At 40.8% G+C, this 26,271-nt stretch overlaps 1 protein-coding gene across 1 annotated transcript in view; it reads left to right on the forward strand.

Moving 5' to 3' along the window:
• Nucleotides 1-26,271, forward strand: part of LOC108438350 (fibrinogen C domain containing 1) — a 102,523-nt gene that overhangs the window by 3,637 nt on the left and 72,615 nt on the right. The window contains exon 2 of the mRNA XM_017716091.2: nucleotides 19,683-20,162. Coding sequence (XP_017571580.1) covers nucleotides 19,683-20,162 — 480 coding nt within the window. The remainder of the gene's footprint in view (nucleotides 1-19,682; nucleotides 20,163-26,271) is intronic.

Here is a 26,271-nt window from a genome sequence, read left to right on the forward strand (position 1 = left end):
GTCAACTTAATCCTGAGATTGGCAAACAAAAGGTGTTTACCAAGTGCATTTTTTGTTTGTCTAACACAATAGACCCAGAAGCAGTTTTATAATGCACACTTCAAACATTTGCGTCCAAATTTGTTTCTAAGGAATGTTTGTCTAGCATGCCAGTGCCAATTATAGACTTTATACCATGCAAACCACCAATGTACAGTAATGGCAATCTTAACTGCATGGCTGAACATCATGCAGAAAAGGTGCTAATTCCAAGTGTTATGAAACGTGCAGCAGTGAAAGATGCTTCCTAACCACCATATAAGCCACTATATGAGACCAGCTTTACTGAGGTTGTTATCACATGTTGAAATGGCTGAAATGGTCTTTGCATGCAGGTCCACAAATGGCATGGCTGGCCACTAATGTGAATGGTATGAGTGGCCTGTGACAAGTTCCTCACCCAGCTATTTGCTGTTATTTATTTGGCGCAAGCTGAGAAATGTACGCGTGCTAAAAGCCTCAATCCTTGAGTTCTTGAAAGTGGTGCTTTTAATAACTCCTAAGCTAAAAGAAGATACTGTCTAATACTCATTTCACACAATGGCGTTTTGCTGATGTGGTGACAAATCTAAGGGCTGTTATGCGTCACACTCAGCAGGATGTGCAGTGACAGGTTGTTTAAATCTGTAATTCAGATAAATACATCAGTGACAGAATGACTGAGGTTTGCAAATTAAATCAACACATAATTATATTTCTCACCTCAGCTCCTGTCAGTGTCTGCAGCGTTCTGTGGACTCTTCCTTCTTTGGCTAAGAGTGATGCCTCTCAGCCCTCGAAGGCATCTCCCTGATTTCAGAGCCTCACCTCAGCCCAAGCCAAGGCCTATATGTATAATTAAATATTCTGGCCTTGGTTTCAGCACATTGATTGTGGATGAGTGTGAAATCTAACCGAGTCTCCAGCTGATGGATGTCTTTTGCGCCTCTGTGGATGTCTGTGTTGAATATCCATCATAGCGTTGCAAGGGAGTAAGAGGAGATACAAAATCTGATGCATGTGCTCCCCCAACAGAGCAGATCAAAGGAGTATGATTGCAGGACATCAACAGCTCTCTCGCATGGTGGTTGTTTATCAAAATGCCATCAGTCTCTCTCTCTCTCTCCCTGTGTTTGTCTCTACAGTAAGGTTTGTGAGTGGCACACCGTTGCTTGGAGTGAGTGTGTTTTAGTTCATTAACCTCTGACATAAGTTTCAATGTGTCTCTCTTGCTCCGTTTCTCTCACGTCCCCTTTTCATAGCCAGGATTAGTGATAAATAAGTTTTAATTACGCTTCACTGTCTCCTACCAGACAGTGAAACTAAAAAAGAAAACAAGCTAATTTGCTGGAGGTTGTCTTCTTGACATTTGTGAAAGATACACCCCCAGTATACTGCCATGCTTTCACTTATTTCCTTTGGCAATATTTCTTCCGCAATTTTTTTCATGAAATGAAGCATGTTCTTATTCCCATTCAACTGAATATGGCAGTAGTGTGCCAAAAACACGATAATGAAACACTTGGATGTGACCAGAGGCCTGTTTATAAGAGTGAAAAAGGTTTAGAGCTGGAGCCAAATCCATTCACGTTGGTTTGGAGTCAGCCACACCAGGGATCTGAACTTCAGTTTGTCATTGACATTCCTTGATATTTATTAAGAAGAGTTTTCAGGCAATTTATTCACTTTGTAAACTAAATTTGAGGTTGAATTCATGGACTTCAGCCTCAGCGCTGGTACTAGTGCTGTTTCAGCGTCTCTTACTTACAAAGAACCAGAAGTCAGAAAGCTGATCCTGAAACAGCGCTCCTATTTTAGGCGTCTTTCATGAATCCCGACCCAGACCTTTTCGGGAAGAACACTCTGTGAGAGTTGACATCTTTTAGGATCAATCAAAGCATGTGATGGTGTCGGATTTGATTTCTGTCTCAAAGCACCACTTAATTCTCAAGCACTGATGAAGGACCCAGCATGACTCCTTATAACCAAACGCTGTAGTGCTATCAAGGCATGGGGAGCAGGTTGGTTTGACCAGACATGCTCAAAAATGGGATCTTCATTAGAGAGTGCCATGCATGTGTGCGCGCTGTATTTCACAGAGGAGCCGAGCACTGGAACCCTGCTGGAAGCTGCTCCATTTGAAGTCATAAAGAGCAGATATTAATGGTTAGCTTGCCCTCTGTAATGTCGCTCAGCCTGTTAGCTCTGAAGGATTGCTCATTAAAGCATCTCTTCTGCTGCTTACATACACACTCGTTCCCTTACAAACTGCCAGCATAGATTTCCTACAGAGTCGTTAAGACGCTCCAGAACTCGTGCCCGAATAGAGGAGTCAATCTTAAGCAAACTAGCCATGAACCAATTTCCCCTCGATTTGCAGAAGCTATATACCCGAGCTGCACCAAGACTGCAGAGAAATGTGCCGAAGGGCTGGTTGTGCTCACACCCCTGTGGAGCAAGAGCAACGAGTTTTTGAAAATGTAAAATACTGGAAAGTGAAGCAGCATGACTGGAATGCTGTGTTTTTCACAGTAGTGGAGGTTCTTTAGGTTGAAAAGATCAACTGAATTGAAAGCTCAGTTGATCCAGAATAATTCTGCTGTATTGCCAAAGGGACTGGATGGTTGATTTTCCCCCCTTCAGTTGATTGTCATCAGTTTTGTGTGATGCAGTGATGCAGTGCATGGACCTTTTTTCTTGTTTTTCTCCTTCAAACAGTCCCATCTGCTATTGTTGAGAGTGCTGAGAGCCTGTTTTGAACCAGTCAGCAAGTCAGAAAATTGTTATTGCAGCTTTATAGACGTTGTGCCTACCTAGTCAGATGTTTTATGGTATTAATTTCTTTCTAGAGAATAATTAGATTCATAAATATGAAAAATAAGATTTTTAGAAACACCTATTTGCAACCCTTTGCAATGATGTTCCATGCCTATAAACTGTAATTCCAATACATACAAAAGTTCATATTTATGACTGTTTGCCAGGTACTTACTGTGCTACCTGATGAGGCATGACTTTTACAACGACCATCCCATTTGCGCAATTACAATTTGATACCACTGTCAGGGTTAGGAGATGGAAAGCAGTGAAAGGTAAAGGGTAATAATATGCTGAGCATTGTTCCTATAGTCATTAAACCAGGACCAGTAGCTTAATGGAATCTATTATTAAACTCATCCATATAAGACTCCAAGGCACAATTGTAAACAAGCGTGGGAGAAAATAACAGCACTTAAAAGCACATCAGAGGTGTAGTCCAAGCTGATGAGGAAGAAAGGTAACTGTTCCTTTCAGCACTTTGTCCTTCCTTCTCACTAAACTCTACATATTCACTGCTTTCTCCACTTCTGCCTTGCAGTCTTCTCTCTGTTTATATTCCAGTCAACGTGACCCCTTTATTCCCCGTTTGTGTTTCCATAATAAGCCAAACATCTTGCATGTTGCCGGGGATTCCCTGGCTGCTTTTAAAGGCCTGTTAGCTTAGGCACTGTAACACTGGGGGTCGTCTCCCTGTTGACGTTACCCGGAGGAGGTGCAAATAGCTGTGACCTCTGCAGGCAGCTGGTCACTGACTTTCAAGAATTTAAAGTAAAAACACGCAGGAGATGAAAGTGGAGTTCAAGTTGAAATGCTAAAAGGGGAGGGGAATTACAGTGCTGAGACACAAAGACACAAAGTCTGTTTTATACTTCAGAGCAGCTTTGACAGCTCTCATCTGGGACTGTGGACACAGAAATAGAATTAATTGTGGACAAACTAATTAGTCTCTGCATCCTAAGACCATAACAAGCTCTGTCGTTTAATCAGCTCGGCGCCTCCTAGTGTGAATAACGCAGAGTTCATGTCTGCTAATGGCAAATTACTGGGTAATCCACAATGGTCCTTGTCTTAAAGTTAAGTTATCGGCATTGGTAAGCACTTAAGGTACTGGTTTCAACATCTTCAGTGCAGAAAACGTATTAAATTTAATGGTATGTTTTTTTTGTTTTGTGTTTTTAATATATTGATTCTACTTTCGTTGACTGGACTAATATTCTGTAAAAAGGCATATAATGTATTTTAATGTACTTTCATTTTTGTCATATGGAAATAAATACATATTAGTTTCATGCTTAACTTACAGTGTTATAGCATATAACCTGTGGGATGCAGGTTGAAAATATAGACAGTGATTTTGTCGTTGTTTCGTCATTATTATGGTCAATATCATTCAAAGATATGATTCAAACAAAAAACAATGTAATCAAATTATTCAGTTTGATTCACAACTCTGTAGCACTGGCCAGATCAGCATTTCACAGGCTTCAAATAGTTGTTTAGTGTGTCTGAATGAGTACTAATACTTATTCTCAGTAACCTCAGAAACACTATTCATTTAATCTATTATTTTAAGGATGTTCATTCTTTTTTTTTTATCAGAATATTCCGGTTTTCTGTTTGTAATAAATAGCCTTATAGATGTATACACCCTTTTTATGATCGGCATCTCAAACATGCCTTGAGACAGAAGTGCTGCAGTATGAAATAAAATGAGGAGACAGAGGAGTCTGACTGGTATTTTGCTTATCCACATAGCAGCAATGATACAGTAGTAAGTTCAAGAATCTATTCTTGAATAGAATCTCTTTAAAAAAAAATCAAATCTCTTAAAAACTTTGTTTAGTCATATGTTTTCATAGTTAGTTCAGCTGGTTTACTGTAAATGGACAGCACCATGTTCAGTTCCACCGCAAGTGAAATAACTTTGATAGGTGGACAGGCATCTTCTACTGGACTAACGACTTGGCGATGTATGTCATGATTTCTGCTAAATTTGAATAGATTTGTGGCTATTTATGTGGTTAAACTGATTATCTAGCCTGCTCTGTCTGTTTGTCGTTGTTTCTTGTCTCATGCTGGACAAATGACTGGTATAGTTTAGGGTGTTTACCCAAGTGAGGATTGAACCCCAGCCTACAGCGTAGAAGGCAGAGTTGTTACCCACTCCACTCTACCAACCACTCTAGCTCCTGTGGCGTTCTCTTCATTGTTACACCCCTAGCATTACAGCAAATAGAATAAATGGTTCAGAAGTGGATTATTTTCTCCTGAGTGGTTTAGGGGTAAATGTTAAATGCTAGGATACACAGGAATATGTCCGTTAGGTGCAGATCCTTGACAAAGCCTATTAAGTGAAGTAACTACTCTCCATTACCTTCAGTGGACTGCTAAAATATTTGTTCATAAGGATTATTGCAGTGATGTATGGAGCAGTGGATTAATTCCATAGCAAATTATGTTATTACTTCAATACGTAGAGCATTTTCTCTTGTTTGTGTGTATGTATGTGCTGCTGCAAAGCCGCTAAATGTGGCTCTGGAGAAGAGCAATGAAAATGTAACTGAAATGAATGACCCTGATAACCCAACACAGGCTATGACTTTCCAGGTGATAAAATGCTACCATTTGCTTTTCCTTTAAAGTGCTGCCTCGCTGAGCATTTATCTTCTCAGACACTGAGTTTAAACAATTTACTGTGACACCTTCATATTGTTGTGCTGGGAAATTTGGCGACAGTGTGCATGTGAGTGCTGCTGTGCAGCGCAGTGTCCTCCGGGACTTCTAAACTAGTGAACCAGCTCCTTATCAAGGGCATGGCAAGAGCTGCCTCTGTATCACTTGCTCCATTTTACCTCTGTCAAATATTGGAAGCACATCACAATTTCCTTTGTAAAATTAGGTATAGCTCCTGCGGCGTTCTCTTCATTTGAGAGTCACAAACGAAAATGTCACAAATTTATTTCCCCTGGTTGTTTTTTCCTCCTTTGAACTGGGGTATGAAGGCAGTCAAAGACAACTTGTACTCTCCTCATGTACAAAGGTACACAGTGTTCCTCTCACTGCGCACAAACACACACATAGACGGAGTAACACACACATACTCATGATAATGTTCACAGTGCAATTATCAATGACTGGTGTGGCCTCTCTTGACATGGTGATCCGTGTGTGTTAGGGATGCACTGATACCAACCTTTTCCCTCCTGATAACAATACCAGGGACATTGTAAAAGAGGTAACAGTTCAGTAGTTTAAAAATTAATTGGAAAGCTTGCAACGTTCAACCCTGCGGCTTTTATGGGGAATGTTCCACCCTCCCACCCTAAGAAGAATCGGTCTGATTGCAGGTAAAGCCACAAGGGGGAAAACCCTTTGTGGCGATATGTGCAGTAGTTAGAACAAGTTGAATAACATGTTTTTATGCATTATTTTAGAAATGTTAATGTGCGTTACACTTTTTCTAGGGGTCTCCCTGTTCCCAGAAATAGGTGCCTGTCTTGTATGATTGACTTTCCTATAAGGACTGTGCCGATCCTGATACTAACTCTGTCTAACCCAGCTAGACTAAACTAGATAAGTCGCTAAAAGTCCTGATAATTCATTTGATTCAACTTCTTAAATATGTTATTTTAGTAATGTGTTTAGTAAAATATTCTGTGTTACAAATAAAACATACTATGTTTCAATGAATCATTAGATAATTTTGCATCCAAATGATTTTATGTTTAAGAAGTTGTTTTTAAGTGTTTTAATAATGTTGACAAAGTTTTTCCATTCAACTTTAGTGGACAAATTGAAATGTTGCAAAAACTAACACTGTCATGGATTTTTCTGGGAATAACACAGCATTTATGCATAAATGCCTCTTATGCATGAAAGAGGACAAGAATCCTTTTAAAATGTATTTTAACAGAGAGGAATATCCGGAAAAGGCCACAGCCTTTCTGAATGGAAAGCACTCACACAGCTAGCTGTAAATGGCAGTGAAATGTGATCTATAATAGTGATGATATAAAAAAACTAAAATCAAATAAACAAATTAAATAGGTTATGTCAAATCAAGAAATCAACATTTTGTATATTAATAAACCTGAAAAAGTGATGCTGTGAAGTCAACTTTTTTCAGAAAAGGACATAAATATGTGAAATTTAGCAATATTTTGAAGTCAGTATAATTAAAACAAGCTGCTTTAAAGTAAAATCTATTAACTTTTTTCTGCAAATTTTCATTTTATTGCTTGCTTTTTGTCCAGAATAAATAAAATAATCTCACATTTCAAACATATTCAGGAGAAACCCACAATAATATTTTTGGGGCAGTTTTTTTGGTTAAAACTATATCACTTGACAGCCCTAACAAAAAATGAACATGTATTATAATGCTATATATATAATATTCTTATAATGCTTTGCTTCAGTAATCATATGCACACAAATATGCTGCTGTTGAGCAAGCATGAAAAAGTGTCAAAACAGTTGAAAGTGTTTATGGAGTGAAAATCTAGAATGAGAAAATGAGGTAAACAACCAAATAAAGATGCTAAATGGAGAAACGTCATTTTGAAGCAGCCTAAAGATTCGGGTCACAAAATACACTGAATATCTTCAAACATATGGCCTTTATTCAATAAATAAGTGTGTGAAGGTTATTTATATCACTCTTTTCCTACGCAAGATGTGTCTTATTTGCTAGATTCTGTAAAGGTGTGCTGTAATTATACTTTATTCATGTTGTTGAATATAAATAGTCTGTATACCGCAGATTACCCAGGTTCAAACAAAATAATAAACAGACTCAACTGATTTACAGCCCCTTTGTCTTGTATTATCCTGCTATCCTGCAACTGACTAGTTCTGATCTGGTTACCCTAATAATAATAATAATAATAATAATAATAATACCTTTTTGTATAAGTTGGCTTGTGTGATTTTCTGCTAATTTCTGCCACTAGTACTATAGTCGCTCTGCTGCCTACTACATGTGTGTGTATGAATTTCAATGTTTGTGTGTTTGTGTGTATGCCATTTTCTGGTGCCAGTGACTTGATATGTGAACTAAGGCCTGACTGATGTAATTGGATATTGGTGATGAAGGAAGCCAGTTACCAGTTACGTGCTTTAAAGGTGATAACTGTGACATGGAAGAGAAAACTGAAAGAAGTGAAAAAAAGGACTTATTTAAATTCACCACCACTTATTTACCACTTGCTAAATAACAGTAAAAAAATATGTGCATGCAATGATTTGTTCCCTTATTCAGCTGAGCAGTGAAGGTCTTCAGAGCATTAGTAATCTGTTAGGCTACTCTACAGTAAATGTTCTTATTTCTAAGTAAATAGTCCAAGAGAGATTTTTCTTCGTTGTCTGAAGAAAATGTAACCATGTTCCTTATAACTTAAGTGTCCCAGTGGTTGAGACCAGGGTTATAATTGCTAGTTAAAACTATTACCAAAACAAAAAGTATCAATGAAAAAATTGGCTTGTAAATATGAAATGGTCAGTTCTCAAAAATCCAGGAAAACTGAATGAAAACTATGTCCACTGCAAAGCTAAAATGAAAAGGAAGTACTAAGAAAAAAAACAAACTTTCAGTGTGTTAATGAGAGTTTAATGGGAGTTTAGAAGTGTATATGGTTGTCCTTAAGGTAAGCTGGGGCTGAGCTGAGCTCAGGCTACTATATCAGTGTTCCTCATAATGCTAAAAACTAAAATAAAAAAAATCTATTAATGCACCCTTAAAGCCAACAGAAACTAAACTTCAAAACAAGAAAACAAAATGAAGAAAAATGACAAAACTATAATAATCCTGGTTCAGACGACATGTAAAATGCTGCAAATGTAATGTCATGGTTTCTCACAGACGTCTATAGCTGAATACTATAGTACCCCCAGTGCAGCGATGAAAAACTGCTCTTTTGTTTTTATTTGTAGTGCACATAAGCATGACTTTAGAGTTCATAGCATGTGCAGCAGTCTAAGCTTTTTCCAGCAGGGGGCTCATGCAAGTCACTCTGCTGGTTCTCCTGAAATCAAGTTTTTATTTTTGTACAAATATTGTGTAAAGCCTTGGATACAATTAACAATTATTCATAATTATTATCATAGGATTTTTATATGTGGCATTGTCTCTTCCAACGAATTAAATCTCAGAAAAATGAAAAAATTTTATTGTGTATTTCGTATACCTGAAATATTGTGAGATAATATTTTTGCCCCATTTGGCCCTATAGGAGCTTTTTGTCTATTTCAAAATATCGTGATATATTTGGTCTATTAGGGGTGCAACCATTATTCGACTTAGTCCACTAAAATTGATGACCAAATTAGTTGGCAACTAATTCAATGATCGATTCGTGGTCACGTCATCGCGCAAATGTGTTTCTCGCACTGACTAGGAATGTTTTGACACTACAACATACTGGAGGCTTAACAAAAGCACGTTGGCAGAAGTGTGGGAGCATTTCATGCATAACTCAGAAAAACGGTTGTCATTTATGCTGTTTGTAAAGCTGACCTTAGCTGGCACAGAGCAAATCCTCCATGATGGAGCATCTGAAGAGGAAACAAGTTCGCCACAAACATTCTCCACTTTCCCATCCACTCCATCAGAGCACATCTTCTCTGCTCTCAGAGGAGAGCAAACCTCTCACAGGGGCACAGAGAGAGGCTGACTTGTAGTATTTAGTTGCAGCAAAAAATGTCAAAGTTTATTTATATAGTGCTTTTTACAGCAAAGCAGCTTTACAGAAAAAATCCAGGTCCAAGCCCCTATGAGCGTCGCCAATGGCAACAGTGGCAAGTAAACAATCCGTAAAGGCAAGAGGAAGAAACCTTGAGAGGAGCCAAGATTCAAAAGAGGAGCCCATCCTCTTCTGGTCGACACCAGATAGCAAACAATAACAGAAGAGCAGTATGAACAGAAAACAAGGTTTTAACATTAGTGTAAAATATGGATTAGATTAACTGCTGTCTATCACACACAAAGGGCACAAAACTCAGAAAGAACTGTTAAAAATTCAAATTTAGATTTTAGTTTTTATTTGCTTGATTAAAGGAAAACTGATTTAATTTTGTTATATTTTGTTGGTGGTGCGGTGGGTAGCACTGTTGCCTCACAGCGATGAGGGCCTGGGTTCAATTCCCCGGCCGGGCAGCCAGGGTCCTCTCTGTGTGGAGTTTGCAAGTTCTTCCTGTGTCTGCGTGGGTTTCCTCCCACAGTCCAAAGACATGCAGTCAGGCCAATTTGACATGCTAAATTGCCCCTGGGTGTGTGATTGTCTGTCTGTCTGCCCTGCGATGGACTCGCGACCTGTCCAAGGTGTATCCTGCTTTCCGCCTGATGACTGTCCAGCATGCCCCCCCCCCGTGGCCCTGATGGAGAAGCGAATGGATGGATATTTTATTGCTGATACTTTGCACATCCTTGGTTTTTTTTATCTTTTGTATTAACAGGAAAGGTCGTTAAAACTGTGAATTTTTGAATAAGTTTTGAATTTTAAAAGCCGATAGCTACATAAGAGCTAATCCGAATAATCAATTATTCATTTCAATTATCGATAGATTATTTGAGTGTCAAATTAGTCGTTTTTTGTAGCCCTAATGTCTAACATGATAATTTCTCACCCTGACACACTGTGTTTGTGCGTGTGTGTGTGTGTTTGCAGGGGGTAGGGGGACGAGGTTACCAAGGTAATCAGTAGTCTCTTTTCTTAAACAAGAAAATATTGTCTTGATTATTTTGAGACATTGTCCAGGCCTAGAACTAATACAGGTTATGTCTCTAGGTTTTGTGTGTGTGTGTGTGTGTGTGTGCACGCTCTTTCCTGGCTGTATGAGTGAATCCCTTGTCCTCCAGTACCTCTGATCTGGTGAGTGAGACAGAGCATAGTGGGCTGTGTCTCGTGTGCTTGTCCAGCGGGAGGGGAGACAGAGAGGACGAGAGAGCATGGTGACTTATAGCAGCCCCGCAGACAGTGCTTTCTGCAGCCCCAGTGCAGGCTAAAAGACAAATCTGTGCCTGCACACTTCACTGCCTGTCCTTGGAGTGCACTGACAGGGAAAGCTGCCGAGAGTAGGCAGCGTCGCTATAGCCTGATACGCCACAGATTTACACACAGTCCACAGTCTCACACACACACAGAGTCACATGCACACAGTGGAGCCAGTCATCAAGGCTTAATTAGTTGCTTGCAAATATGTAAAACATGACAGCAAATACTGAAGATCCCTTTCATATGAAAACAACTGCAATGTTTTTCACATGAATAGACACACACTCACAACCACATACGCAAGTGCACCCTGTAGAAGTTCTTTACTCCAAGTCATTTAGAGCTGTAAGAGGCAAAGAGGTCAGCATTGGTGGTCTATGATTAAAATGTTATGACGGGAGTTTGCAGCTCCACTCCAGCCGCAGATGCCTGCAATTTCCTGAGCGAGAGGGTGCTGCCAAAGCACTGATTTCCCCGCCGCACGACCACAACCTCTTATTTCCTTTGAGATGGTGCACAGAGCTTTTAACACCTTGTCAGTAAATACCTTTACATGCGCTATTGGGCCATTACATGCTTGCTATTTTCAGAGCGTGCTATAACCTACCCCGAAAAAGTACACTGTCAATTCACTGAACATTCTTACCTGTCTGTCTCTCTCTACTTTAGCCTCACTGTCAAGTCAAGTGAGGTAAAGCATATTTGATCTTCCTTCATTGCCCTGTTGACACATTTTAGTAATGCAAAGTGGAAAACCAGATGTTAAATTGCTCAAAAGTTAAGCAGTTTGTTGACTTGCCTTTGGTTCTGATGGAACCTTACTATACAGTCTTTAATTCTTAGTTGTGACTATGAGCTTCAATAGCCCAGTGATGGGGGTTCTAAAACCTTCATAGCCTTACAGCTATAGTTTGGTAAAATAAATAAATAAATAAATAAAATCATTTACACAATTTTCTCATTACCTCAAATATAGTCAGTCAGCAATAATATGGTGTCTGAAGTCTGAAGCTTCTATTGCAAAGCTAATGTGACTAACAAGTGTTTATACCTCAGTATAAACAAGTTTATACCTCAGTTAGCCTTGTGTGAACTGCATGTCAAATTAATCACACTCTTAGCTCAAACCATGTCATGTAGTTAAGTCATCTTAAATAGACTTAATATTGGTTAATTAATCTCACATTCTGACACTGTATGACATTAGGAATGGGTCAGAATCTTTGAATATTCAAAGATTTATGAAAATGTAAAATACAATAGTATTTGAATCGTAAATTAGTTTCTCTCTAACATTTCAATGTAGAGCCTGCATCTTTTGTTTAGGTCAGAGTTTTTATTTGATTAGTCTAAAGGAAACATAGAAAGACTACTGCAGCTGGCTAAAGGCTACTGCACAGCGAAGGAGAAGCTTCACACTGATCCTTTGGCACTGCTGCCCAATGACAGAGACTCTCAGATGGCATAAAAGAAGCTCTTTGGCACTGGCTAGCAGGTCGCAGATAGTGCAGCTATACCACATGGGAAGTGTTGCAGAAAAGCACTGGTAAACCAAAAACTGAAGTTCTCTAACTCTTTATGAACTCAGTGTGTTTTAACTCAAAGGTTTAAGGTGAAATATGATGTGACTAGGCTAGAAATGTTAGCTGAGGTGAAAACAAAGCAATTGACATTTGTCTGTTCATCTTAAAGGGCCCATATTTTGAAAAACTCGCTTTTCCATACATGCTGTTCTCTTTCCAGTCTGTGCAGTCCTTATATAGAGACTAAGCTACAAAAATTAAAAAAAAAAAGTTTTTAAATAATTGTTTCTCTGTTGTCACAAAACTGTGGGCTATAGGCTTTCATAACTTCTATTATGTTGACCTTGTAACTTAACTGCAAAAGTATTCACTCACCCATCCAAATCATTGAATTCAGGTGTTCACTTCCATGGCCACAGGCATATAAAACCAAGCACCTAGACCTGCAGACTGCTTCTACAAATATTTGTGAAAGAATGGGTCGCTCTCAGGAGCTCAGTGAATTCCAGCATGGTACCATGATTGGATGCCACAACAATGCAACAAGTCCAGTCGTGAAATTTCCTCACTACTAAATATTCTACAGTCAACTATCAGTGGTATTTATAACAAAATAGAAGCAGTTGGGAACGACAGCAATTTGTAAAATGACAGAGCGGGGTCAGTGGATGCTGAGGTACATAGTGCGCAGAGGTCGCCAACTTTCTGCAGAGTCAATCGCTACAGACCTCCAAATTTCATGTGGCCTTCAGATTAGCATCTTCTTCATGGACTGGGTTTCCATGGCCGAGCAGCTGCTTTCAAGCCATACATCACCAAGCGCAATGCAAAGCATCGAATGCAGTGGTGTGAAGTGCCAGCACTGGACTCTAGAGCAGTGGAGACATGTTCTCTGGAGTGACGAATCATGCTTCTCTGTCTGGCAATCCGATGGACGAGTCTGGGTTTGGCGGTTGCCAGGAGAACGGTACTTGTCCAACGTCTTTGTGCCAAGTGTAAAGTTTGGTGGAGGGGGGATTATGGTGTGGGGTTGTTTTTCAGGAGTTGGGCTCGGCCCCTTAGTTCCAGTGAAAGGAACTCTTAATGCTTCAGCACCAAGAGATTTTGGACAATTTCATGCTCCCAACTTTGTGGGAACAGTTTGGGGACCGCGCCTTCCTGCTCCATCATGGCTGCGCACCAGCGCACAAATCAAGGCCCATAAAGACATGGATGAGTGAGTTTGGTGTGGAAGAACTTGACTGGCCTGCACAGAGTCCTGACCTCAATAGATAGAATGCCTTTGAGATGAATTAGAGTGGACACTGCGAGCCAGGCGTTCAGTGTCTGACCTAACAAATGGGCTTCTGGAAGAATGGTCAAAAATTCCCATAAACACACTCCTAACCCTTGTGGAAAGCCTTCCCAGACGAGTTAAAGCTGTTATAGTTGCAAAGGGGGTGCCAACATCATATTAAACCCTGTGGATTAAGAATGGGATGTCGCTCAAGTTCATATGTGTGTGAAGGATGTGTGCAAATACTTTTGGCAATATAGTGTATCTTGGCTGATGGATTGTTTAGGGATAATGGGACATTTGTACAAAGGTTTTTTTGCAAAGCTGTCTCTGTAAGGTCTGTTTTTAAATTAATTAACATTCGTGTTTGATAAAAAAAGAGCACATAATTAGTCCTGATTGATTGGATTTAGTGCAGCACAGTATGTGAAATGTTGAATATGAGCAATTGGATTCACAGTTTTTTATAATATTTTTAAAAGGTGGCATTAATTTGTCTATTTTAACCTATAATATTTTAGAAAAAAATAACACTGTGACATTTTTATCATGAAACACAAGATATACCTTTAAATAATAAGATATCACATTTTGACATATCGCTCATCCCTATTTTAGGGTGACTGATCTCAGATATGGCATGCCCTTCTGTATGTGGAGCAAGCTTACATAGCTGGGCAATGTTAACAGTGTGGGTGTAGGAGTTGTGGGGCAGGTAGAACTGGAGCAGTTCTGACAGCCTGAAGCATGAGAAAGATCTCCCTGTGCTCTCTTTAGTAAGCATTTATCATCTCAAACCAGCTAATGAAGCTGTATTCTCAGAGCAAGCACAAACTGTCCTGTTGTGTGTGTGTGTGTGTGTGTGTGTGTGTGTGTGTGTGTGTGTGTGTGTGTGTGTGTGTGTGTGTGTAGCGTTTTCTGCTCTGGTGAGCTTTGGTTGAGCTACTGTTGAGTCAGTGCCTCTCGCTTCTTTCTGCCATCCAGTATAAGCAGCAAAAGAGCCAAAGAGGAAATGCACATTTGTAAAGCCATTTTCCAGATCAAGGCTAATCCTTTGCATCTGTTCTGCCCATATTACTAAGACCTACTTGTTGGGATTTCTACTCTCACTTTCTATTTATGTGCTTTTTTGATAGGAGACCTCTGGGTAATGCTGTGGCGGGTAGCATTGCATAGAAGACCTCTTAATCCAGGGGGCGAATGACGTTGCTTTCAGGGATTTTGGCCCTTGCTAGTGTCTAATTTGCAGAGCAACTGGGGCTTGACCACTTTTTTAGATATGTGTGCTTTGCTGAGGTCTTGGAGCACTGGTGGTGTCTTCAGATTACACCTTCTTTTGGAGTTTGCGACTTCTTTATTACTCACAGGAAACTGTGTTTGAAATGGCTTGTGCTGATATGCAGAAACATTTAATTATTTCTCAGTACGGTGACATCCTACCCGTCAGATGTTTTTGTACTCTCTGGTCTTTCGTCATTGTGCAGTAGCGTATGCCTTACAAGAATCCAAAGGTCATACCACAAGCTTAGTGTTGTGGTTCAATGGTAATTACAGTGCTTTCTGACTTGGCTCTCAAACCCAAAGCAAATCTATACACCAGGGATAAGAAACCAACTGCTGCATGTGTTTAGATGTCAGACTGCTTGTGCACATACGTGAAAGCAGCTGTTTGCGGTAAGTACTATAAGAACTGAAGACGAGGTTCTGCATTAGAGGACTAGGTCATTTTAAGATTACGGCCCGCCCTTCACCCTAACATCTCTTCAGAAGGTGCTAATGTAGCCTGAATCTTCAGATGAGGCATCTTCTGCTTAAGCCCTACAAGATAAAAGGCCTATTGTTGTTATATGCAGTATAAAGTAATGTTACAGCTAGTAGGTCCCCATTTTGTCCAGACGAATGCTCTTCCAGCTGTCTGCCCTATTCATTTATTCATCCACCCGTCCATGCATCAATCTGCTGTGTAGGGAAAAATACAGTCCATTATCCAGATTCAGGAATTAATCATGTCTGGTAAGGCTAGAAATGGATAATCCTGTAATGTTTTGGTTTCCGATATGAGATCCATGGTGAAATATTCCTGGATGGCTAAAGGCTTAATCTCAAGACCTGCTGAATGTATCCAGAGGTGAATCTCTGCTATTTCACTTGCCTGTAGTATAATGAGATAGCCATGGTAATGTCTCTAGTGTGTACAGCTAGCAGATGGATCAGTGTTTGCATTTAATCCCTGACTGTGAAAGATAGGTCTTCTCAGTCATATGAGAGGCACTATGTTCACACTAGCAGACAACAAAGTGTCTGGTCACCAGTCGTTTCCTATGGGAGCATATGATTTATAGGTGCCATTTAAGTCAAGTTTAAATTTCTTAACTTTATGCAAATGAATTATGATGTAGTGAAGTAAGCAGCAACCTTTACCAATATGATAATGGAACAAAATTTAAAAATGCAGTAAATTCTCCGTTTTCTATGCAGAATGTACACCTATCAGGCATAACATTCTAACCAGCTCCTTGTTTCTATGCTCATTGTTCATTTCATCAGCTCCACTTACTATATAGCTGCACTTTGTAGTTCTACAGTTACAGACTGTAGTCCATCTGTTTCTCTGCATACTTCGTTATCCCCTTTTACCCTGTTCTTCAGTGGTCAAGACCTCCATGGACCCTCAAAGAGCAGGTACTATTTGGGTGGTGGATCATTCTCAGCACTGCAGTAACACTGATGTGGTGGTGGTGTGTTAGCGTGTATTGTGTTGGTCTTAGTCGATCACTCACTGTCCACTCTGTTAGACGCACCTGCGTTGTTGGTCCACCCTGTAGATGTAAAGCCAGAGATGTTATGCCTGAACAATACTATAAGTATACACAGCTACAATCTTTCAACTGAAAGCGACAACACAGTTATAGGCACTCTGCTCAACATGAAGCAGATCAGTTTCAGTGTCATCATTACAAGAAGATTATTGTGCATAATGACCAGTGGGACACTGAGAAGTGGTCTTACAGCTGTCAGGACCACTGGCCTATAATACAAGCTTACTTGGAAGAGAGTGGAATATGTGAGAAACCAAAATGAATCTGACTCCCCTAAATCCTAGGCACTGTATCCAAGTGCCAAACCGCTCTGTACTGATATCTGTATTCACAGAGTTGCTTATGGTAGCCAAACACATTAAATATTGGGGCCAAATATTTTTTCATAGTATTGCATTGTTGGGTTATGTAATAAAACATGTGGCTAGAGAATTGAGGACCGTTGGCATTGGTGATTCCTCTTTACCACGGAAACATGTCCGTCCTCTCAATGACCCTTTTTTTCTCCAAAGTGTCTTGCACTTTGTTTAGCTTTAAATCAAAAGCAACAGCAAGGTGAGACCACAACTCAAGGCCTCCCTATGTGACTCTCACTCTCCCATCTTTAAACCTGACACTTCACCTTCACCTTCCCAAATGAGTAATCATGGGCACCGTCATGTGCAGTCCCTTGTGTGTCAACGTGGTTGACCTCCCCACTCCTAGCCTGCCCTGTCTGCTATCAGTGTCAGCCCGCAGTGGGTGCTATGGCTCTGAAAGACGAGCTGAAGAGAAGTCACTCTGCTTTTGTTTTATGCTCTCCTCATCACTCCCACCCCCCACCTCCCGCCTTGCTGGCGTCGCTTCAGTGGAGACACATAAAAGCTCTTATCAAATATTGTCTGCGCTCAGCCGAGCGTGGCCCTCCGATCTTGACCTGTCGCTGTCCGTAGCAAGAGGTGCCATCTAAGCAGCCACTGTCTGCCCGGCTGGGAGAGGAAGTGGGAGGGTGTGAGGACCCCTCTGGGCCTTCCATGGTCAGTGCCTGCCTGGTTGGGATGCAGGTTGCGGTTCGTTGGTAGAATGTCTAAGCGGCTGCTTAATCTTTCTATCCCCCAGAAGAGCACTTCGAAAGGCCCTCGTGCTCATATTGTGGAAGAGCAAGACTGATGCTTTTGTGATGGTGCTGCTCAGCTCAGAGTGCTAGGATTTTCTACTATAGTGCTGCTAGCAGTGTAAACAAATCATTTCAGAGAAGGAAAGCCAATCTACGATCAGATTACACTCTCTGTTTATGGTGATCCTGACCACAAAAAACATCTGATCCTAGATAAGCACACCTGCTATCAGACGCTGTATCAGTGTGCCTTTGTTGCTTTGTCGCCAAATGTGACACGCGCACTAGCTAAACAGGGGCTGGACACCAGGCTTCCTAATTCCTGCAGACAGCAGACGTTGTTGCTTTATTGTAACAAATTGATCTGAAACTGCTCTCTTCTGCTGTTTCGTGATAACTGGAGACTGGAATCTTTTGTGCACATTAATTATCTTTAAAATAAATGTGACAGTGCCTGCAGAGGATGCTGTGGTGTATGGAAAAACGAGCTCTGCTCATGTGCTATGCTTCGTTTCGTTCTATGGGCACATTGCAGACAGCCACCACACAACGGGGTAATAGTAATTCAGTTTGCAGCCTTGCTAAAGCCTAATGATTTCCACCATGGGTGGGGGGAAAAACACAGTGATCATATATTTGTTGTTCTTCAGCAGCTGTTATTCAGCACATAGGCACAGCCATAGTACACATTTAAATGTAACGGGCAACTTGCCACCTGAATTGTAGTGTGGTATATGGCAACTGTAGATTTGATACCTCTTGAATAGGCTCCATAGGGGATCCATTGTATTCATAAACAGCAGAACATTACTGTGGTTATGCCATACCTCTCAGTGACTTAATTTTGTACACAAATTGCAGTCCGGCACATGGGCATTGACTCACTCTGGCATGTATAGAGAGCAAGACAATGAAAGTCTTCAAAATGTGTTCAGCAATTGCACAAGAGCACAGCATTCGCTGTCAAATGAAATATTGAAGTGGCAGTCATAAAACAAACAGGGGGAAAATCTTAGAGAAGGAACAAGGCCACTCCGAAAAAAAGGAAAAAAAAAACACAAAAAGATAAGCAGGGCCTCTAGTGCAGCGGCTCCAGTCTCCTTAAGCCTCAGTGTTTGCCCATCAAATCTTATTCACTTCATTTGTCACTATAGCTGCCTTTGTTGCTGTATGTACACACTGTAGTTCTTACACAGAGGAGAGAGTTGTCAACTCCAGGCACTTAAGCAAACCTGAATGGATTGAGCTGCAGGGCTTGTATCAGTATCTTCCTTCATTCTCTCGGTCTCTTGCCCTGTGGGGATTTTCGCTCTCCGGTCCCACAGAGTAGCTGCAGAAACAAAGCACCTCCTGTAGTTTATTATTCCAGCCCACCACTCGCAGGCCCAGAGCAATCACAGAAATCAGCACAAAGCCTCACTGAACTAGCTAAAGCCCCCCCAACACCCCCAATTCACTTCCTTCAGTGCGTACCTGCTACATGAACAGCACCGAACGCCCGCACACATTCTGCGCTGCACACAATGTATGTCGTATCAGAACGTGTTTAAATCAGCTCCAGGCCGTGAGAGCAATTTAAATAAATGAAAATTAAATTCCGGGATCCGAGTGCCTTTAAATTACACTTTAAAAAATGTATGAAGATGATTGGCTTTGCGCATTATGCTGTTGTTGTTGTTATGAAATGAACTATGCCTGTCTTTTTTATGATAATTGGATCTCAAGCACCAGCGAAACTGGCTTTGTCGCTCTGTTCAAAAACATCACTTTATCAAAATGAAGGAGTTCCGCACAAGCAATTTGTCGATTTCTTTAGCTCTTGTATAATAGCAGATGCATGCATTTCCATTTCCCTCTGTGTTTATGCACAGAAGTTTAAAATATGGGCTTTCTTATGCTGGAGTTTCATGGAACATAGTTCTGACTTTATGTTCGTATGTCAGTTCTGATGTCTTCTTTTCAGTCTAACCATCTCTGTTTTGTTTATGTATCTGTGTTTGTGGGCTGGTGTTTCTTTGTTGCCTGCTATTTCTGAGATAGGAAATGCATGTGCAGGTTCATGGTAGATACTTGCGTTCCCAATTTTGAGCTATATTTTCTCTCTCTCTCCGTCCCTTTCTCTCCCTTTCTGTCTCACAGAGGATGAGCTGTAGCTACCTCCTGTGCACCATCCTGCTCTTTGTTGCTGTTTTACTGGCTGTCACAGTAACTGGTACCATCCTTCTGATGAACCACTACCAGGCACCCTCTGGCCCTGATGCCCCTCCTCTCATCAGCACCAATCAGGACGAGGGCAACGCACTGGTGACAGTGGAAAGAGGCGACGGTTCACGCATAAACATCTTCATCGACCCCAACTGCCCCGACTACAACAACAATTTCTTGCGGCTGGAAGGGGTGCAGACATCGCTGCTGCACTCACTTACCGACCACGACACGGATCTGAAGTCAGTGAAGGGGCAGGACCGAGCTTTGCTAGTGAAACTGGCAGAGGAAGTGGCCAAGCTGTCAGCCCATGCCAGCCAGCTGAAGATGGAGTTCAATGCGCTGAGGCAGGGCCAGGGCAGCATTGGACAGGAGATCAACACACTCCAGTCTGAACAAGGCAGACTCATCCAGGTTAGAGCTGTTCACTTATTTGTTCACTCGTCTAATTTACTGACGAATAGTTGCTCTGATGGGAAGAGACGGACCTAAACCTGTGCACTCCCACACCTTAGCTTTGCCTTTCATTTCAGTAATACAACATAATTGTAATAGGCCAGTCGCAGTCTGACTCCCCCTACAAAATCTGCCCCCCCCCCCCCCCCCCCCCCAAAATGTCTTCCCACAGAGCAACTCTTAGCATTTATCATTAACTGCTACTTATAGAAGTAATCATCGATGAAGATCATATGCTGACTTTACAAAGGGGCACCAGCTATATTCTGTCCTTCTGTGTCAGCATATTACTAAACCCTATAACATGGTGTAGGATATAATGTGTATGATATGAACAATATGAACAAAGAGAATGCTAAGCCTCATTGCACATTATGTAGATTAAGTTCTAACTTTATGACTTATAAAAGAACCATATATGCAGTGCTGCAAATCTTTGAAAGTATGAGGTGAAGAGTTTACCTATAAGACATACACCTATCAGGCATAACATTATGACCACCTCCTTGTTTCTACGCTCATTGTCCATTTTTCAGCTCCACTTACTATATAGGTGCACTTTGTAGTTCTGCAATTACAGACCGTAGTCCATCTGTTTCTCTGCATACCTTGTTACTCCCTTTCACCCTGTTCTTCAGTGGTTAGGACCCCCATGGACCCTCACAGAGCAGGTTCTACTTGGGTGGTGGATCATCCTCAGCACTGCAGTAACACTGGCATGGTAGTGGTGTGTTACTGTGTGTTGTGCTGGTACGAGTAGATCAGACACAGCAGTGCTGCTCACTGTCCACTCTATTAGACACGCTTACCTTGTCAGTCCACCTTGTAGATAAAGTCAGAGACGATAGCTCATCTGCTGCTGCAGTGGTCACAGGACACTACACACAGGACGCTGTTGCCTAGCTACTTTTGGTTGGTGGCAGATTCTCAGTCCAGCAGTGACACTGAGGTGTTTAAAAACTCCAGCAGCACTGCTGTGTCTGATCCACTTGTACCAGCACAACACAGAGCAACAGATGGGCTACAGTCTGTATTTGTAGAACTATAAAGTGCACCTATATAGTAAGTGGAGCTGATAAAATGGAAAAAGAGCGTAGAAACAAATAGGTCATAATGTTATGCCTGATTGGTGTATGTGGAGCTTCATGCAAGTTTCTTAATGTGTGCGTGATACTACTTTTACTACGTTTGTTTTGTTGCTCCACGTATATTCAGAAAATATTTTCTCATTGCTTACTATTTTAGTCTCGTCTCTCAGCAGGCATTAATTGCCATTGTGCTAAAAGTGTATTGAGCACCAGCGGTTCTTTTCTTACTCAATGTGCAATATGTGTCTAGAGAATTGTCAGGAAGCTGAGCTCCCTTGCAAGAACATTGTCTTAATATGTGTGAGGCATAGTTAATTATCACTGAGTAACACCCACAAAACAAAACAACCCGGAGCTCAATTAACTAAGAGGCATAAAGCTGTTATTGAAAACCTTTTCTGAAGCCTTTGTAACAGTCATTTACCTAACGTACTCCAGGTAGCACTTGGAAATAAGTAAAAACTAATTTCAGGGTGCATATACCACTTGACACTGTAGTGCTGGAACAGCAACACAAAATAGTTTCCTTACGTCACCCTGCAATTGGGAAATGTGTTTTACTCAAATGATAACGTAAAAGACGAAATTAATTCAGCTCTTATCCAATGAAACTAACTCCTACAGCAAATCCTTGCAGAGTTTAGTGCTTTCCTAACTGTAGCACACCTGATTCAGTTGAACTGGCATGTGTTGGAGCATGCGGGACACTTACACTGTGCTATGCTTCGATCCTTCTGGTATGAAAATTGAGCCAAACTTAATTCTGTTTGTATGAGTTATGCCACAGCTGTAAAATTTAACCTGTAATAGTTTTATTTCCACCCCGGCACCAGAGACAGCCAGCACTCTAAGAGACAGATGGGACCAGCAGCTCCAGCATTTAGATCAGCATTTTATGAATGCAGCCATTGAACTAGGCCCATGCTTTCATTAGATTTCCTCCGCCAGGCAATAAACACAAGGCTCTATCGGTGGTGAGCGAGGCCATTTCCCATAAACCTTTGTGGTTTGTTTGGTTATTATTTGTCATATTCTCTTGAACAAGCTTTATTATGTGGTGTAGCGCCTCACTTGAAGAACAGCTAAGCTTTATGATTTTAATACAATAAAAGTTTTCTTCTTGACTACATGAAAAATTTATATTAAAACATTTACAACCATCGTACACTATATTACCAAAAGTATTCACTCGTCTGCCCTCAAACGCATATGAAATTGAGTGAGATTCCATTCTTAATCCATTTGGTTTAATATGATGTCGGCCCCCCTTTGCAGCTCTTCTGGGTAGGCTTTCCACAAGGTTTAGAAGTGTCTTTATGGGAATTTTTGACCATTCTTCCAGAAGAAGAAGACGAGAAGGCCTGGCTCACAGTCTCAGCTCTAATTCATCCCAAAGGTGTTCTTTCGGGTTGAGGTCAGGACTCTGTGCAGGCCAGTCAAGTTCTTCCACACCAAACTCGCTCATCCATGTCTTTATGGACCTGTTTTGTGCACTGGTGCGCAGTCATGTTGGAACAGGAAGGGGCCATCCCCAAACTGTTCCCACAAAACTTGGGAGCATGAAATTGTCCAAAATCTCTTGGTCTGCTGAAGCATTAAGAGTTCTTTTCACTGGAACTAAGGGGCCGAGCCCAACTCCATAAAAGAACCCCACACCATAATCCCCCTCCACCAAACTTTACACTTGGCATAATGCAGTCAGACAAGTACCATTTGCCTGGCAACCACCAAACCCAGACTCGTCCATCAGATTTCCAGATGGAGAAGCGTGATTCATTACTCCAGAGAACATGTCTCCGCTGCTCTAGAGTCCATTGCCGGCGCTTTACACCACTGCATTCGATGCTTTGCATTGCGCTTGGTGATGTAAGGCTTGAATGCAGCTGCTCGGCCATGGAAACCCATTCCATGAAGCTGTCTATGTTGTTCTTGAGCTAATCTGAAGGCCACATGAAATTTGGAGGTCTGTAGGGATTGACTCTGCAGAAAATTGGTGACCTCTGTGCACTATGCCCCTCAGCATCCGCTGACCACACTCATTTTATGTGGCCGACCACTTCGTGACTGAGTTGTCGTTCCCAATTGCTTCCACTTTGTTGTAATACCACTGACAGTTGACTGGGGAATATTTAATAGTGAGGAGATTTCACAACTGGACTTGTTGCACAGGTGGCATCCTATCACAGTATCACGCTGGAATTCACTGAGCTCCTGAGAGCGACCCATTCTTTCACTAATGTTTGTAGAAGGATTCTGCAGGCCTAGGGGCTTGGTTTTATACAACGGTGGCTATGGAAGTGATTGGAACACCTGAATTCATTGATTTGGATGTGTGAGTGAATACTTTTGGAAATACAGTGTATGAGCAAATAAGAGTATTCAGGATTAAGCCTTTTACTTAATGGAATAAGGTGTATTTTGTTTATTTACTGTACTTGTTTTTAACACATTTTCTGCATTTATCTCTCAATTTAGTTGTAGCCTATTGCAAATTTAGTAGGCTTTTCCCTTGTTACACAACAGTAAAGCTGGTATGAGAGGGCCAAAGGAGGCACATGTTTTTGTTACAACCCTTAAGCAAACAAGTACACAGCACTGTCAAGCTCCTCAGCCTCTCCAAAGAAGAAGTCTCAGATCCTGACTCTGACATGTACCAAGCAGCCATGATGTCTGGAGCATTGCCTAATGGCATGGGAAGACAGGAAAACCTTCCTTTCACACAGCAAGATTTTGTCCAATTGCTTTCTCTTGAGCCTCTGAGCAACACATTCCTCAGCTGGATCCCAAACTATAATTCTGTTCCCATCTCTGCACTGTACTGCTTTCACTGAGTCAGCCACTTAGGCTCTAAAAAAGGTAGGATTGGTCATATTTCTGTAAAATGAGTGAAATGAAACTATAGTACCTCCCAGTTATTATGAATTTTTGTCCTTTCTTAATCAATAAAGGGCTCTTCCTAGAGTGAAGGAAATTGCTGAGATGTTATGTTGCTTTGTCCTCTGGGTGTCTTTGAAGTGAAAGAGGTAAAGCTTTAATTTGTGGATTCCTCGGTACCACAAGTGCTAGGTTATTAAAGAAGCACAGCCTCCCTTCTCATTATCCCTCCTCCCTTCCAGAAACACCACAGCAACAGAAGTGCGCAAACTGGCCATTGTGAATAGTCCCGTTTTCACTCAGTAACCTTAATGCTACTCCAGAGTAACTTGTGTGTGACCTTTTCAATTGGAAGAGAGCTGCTATATAGCAGGTAAGCGATGTCTCAGCATTAGGGAAGAAAGTATTATCTAATCCTTGCACATGAGTTACAACATTGGTACAGTACTGTGCAAAAGTCAGAGACCACACTTCATTTTTCCAGTCAGAATGGCTGTTAAGTTCAAGATATTCATTTTTAGTATCAGAAGAAAAAACAGGAAACATATTAACATTTAACAGTAAATTACACAAAATTCTTTACTACTTAATATAATATTGCTTTTTTCATTACTTGGTATGTGCAATTTTTATCATTGTTACAAGAGACTGGCTTTCAGTTTTTTAAAGAAATCTGCAGGGATATGTTTACACACCTCCAAAGTTCTTCCTTTGGTAGGATTTTCAGCTTTTCCTGATTCAAATCATTCTAAGCAAATTCAGTGACATTAATGTCAGGACTCTGAGGTGGTCAGTCCATTGTTCTAACCACCTTTTTTCTATTTCCTTTTCTCTGGAGGGCTTCTTGACAGTTGCACATCCTTTCAGACTCACGGTGTTGAGTTGTCTTCTTACATAGAAGGATGGATAGAAACAGCTGTGGATTTTCAGATCTGAAGTGAGAGTGGAGCTTGATGTCCTCTCTCTCAAATCTGAAAGCTGCTCAGATTTGACAGATTGCTGTTTATCTGATGGTGACAGTTTTGGTGGTCTGCCAGATCATGCATAGTTGTGAATAGTCCAGGTTTTCTAAAACCTTTAAGATTTTTTTGAATCCCAGTTTTCCAAACTCTTCTTCATTTATTTTCCAGTGACTTTCACCACTGCTTATGCAAGTATATAAGTTATCCTTATAGGTATCCTTATATCTGGTCTCCTCAGAAGTATCCTGAAAATGAATTACACTTTTCTGTAATGGCAGTTTTTTTTGTCACATTTCTTATATCTAGCTGGTCAATTAAAGAAGTAAAAAGAAAAATAAGATCAGGTCATTGTTGCAAAGGTCATTATCGGTCATATTCATATGGATAGAGGAAGGGTGAGCCTAGGTGTTCGGGAGACTTTTTAATTTTTCAAAATACAAGATCACTGGGTCCCATGTCACATAGAATTTTTTTGCTGAGTATTTACTGGAAAACCTGATCTTCTCCAACCCAAGGAAAAGCAAAAGGTCACAAAGCCATTGTGAAACTAATGGGGGATGAGGTGATTTCCAATTAAGTAGGATCTTTCATCTAGCAAGAAGTGAAGCAAATGTGATAGCTTCTTTAATCCTGTTTGGAATATGAGTGTTGCCACTAATCAAACCAGATATAGCAAATTGAAAATTTGGTAGTACTCTTAATTTAAATGCTGCTGATAGACATATTGCAATTGTGAGCCAAAAATTCAATAACATTGGGCAGGACCAAATCATATGCATAAGGTCAGCTTTAGCAGTGTGACAGCGATCGCAAAATTCATCTACCCCACTGTAAATTTTTGGCAATTTAGTCTTGCAGTAATGCATTTGATGGATTACTTTAAACTGGATGAGGTTACGTCGGGCACAAGATGATGATTTATTGATCATATTCAGAGCATATTCCCAGGTTGTATCCGATAATCTAACTCTGTACTCCACGCAGTTCATATTCGTTCCATTCATGCATTATCAGTATTAATGATCATATTGTAAATATGTACCCCGTGCTAGGCATTGACGATTCAAGAATTTTCTCCCAAATGTTTTTAGAAGGTAAAGTTGGGAGGTTTGAACATTGACTACGTATAAAATTTCATGTTTG

The sequence above is a fragment of the Pygocentrus nattereri genome, chromosome 28 (assembly GCF_015220715.1).
Source record: "Pygocentrus nattereri isolate fPygNat1 chromosome 28, fPygNat1.pri, whole genome shotgun sequence".
Taxonomy (NCBI): domain Eukaryota; kingdom Metazoa; phylum Chordata; class Actinopteri; order Characiformes; family Serrasalmidae; genus Pygocentrus; species Pygocentrus nattereri.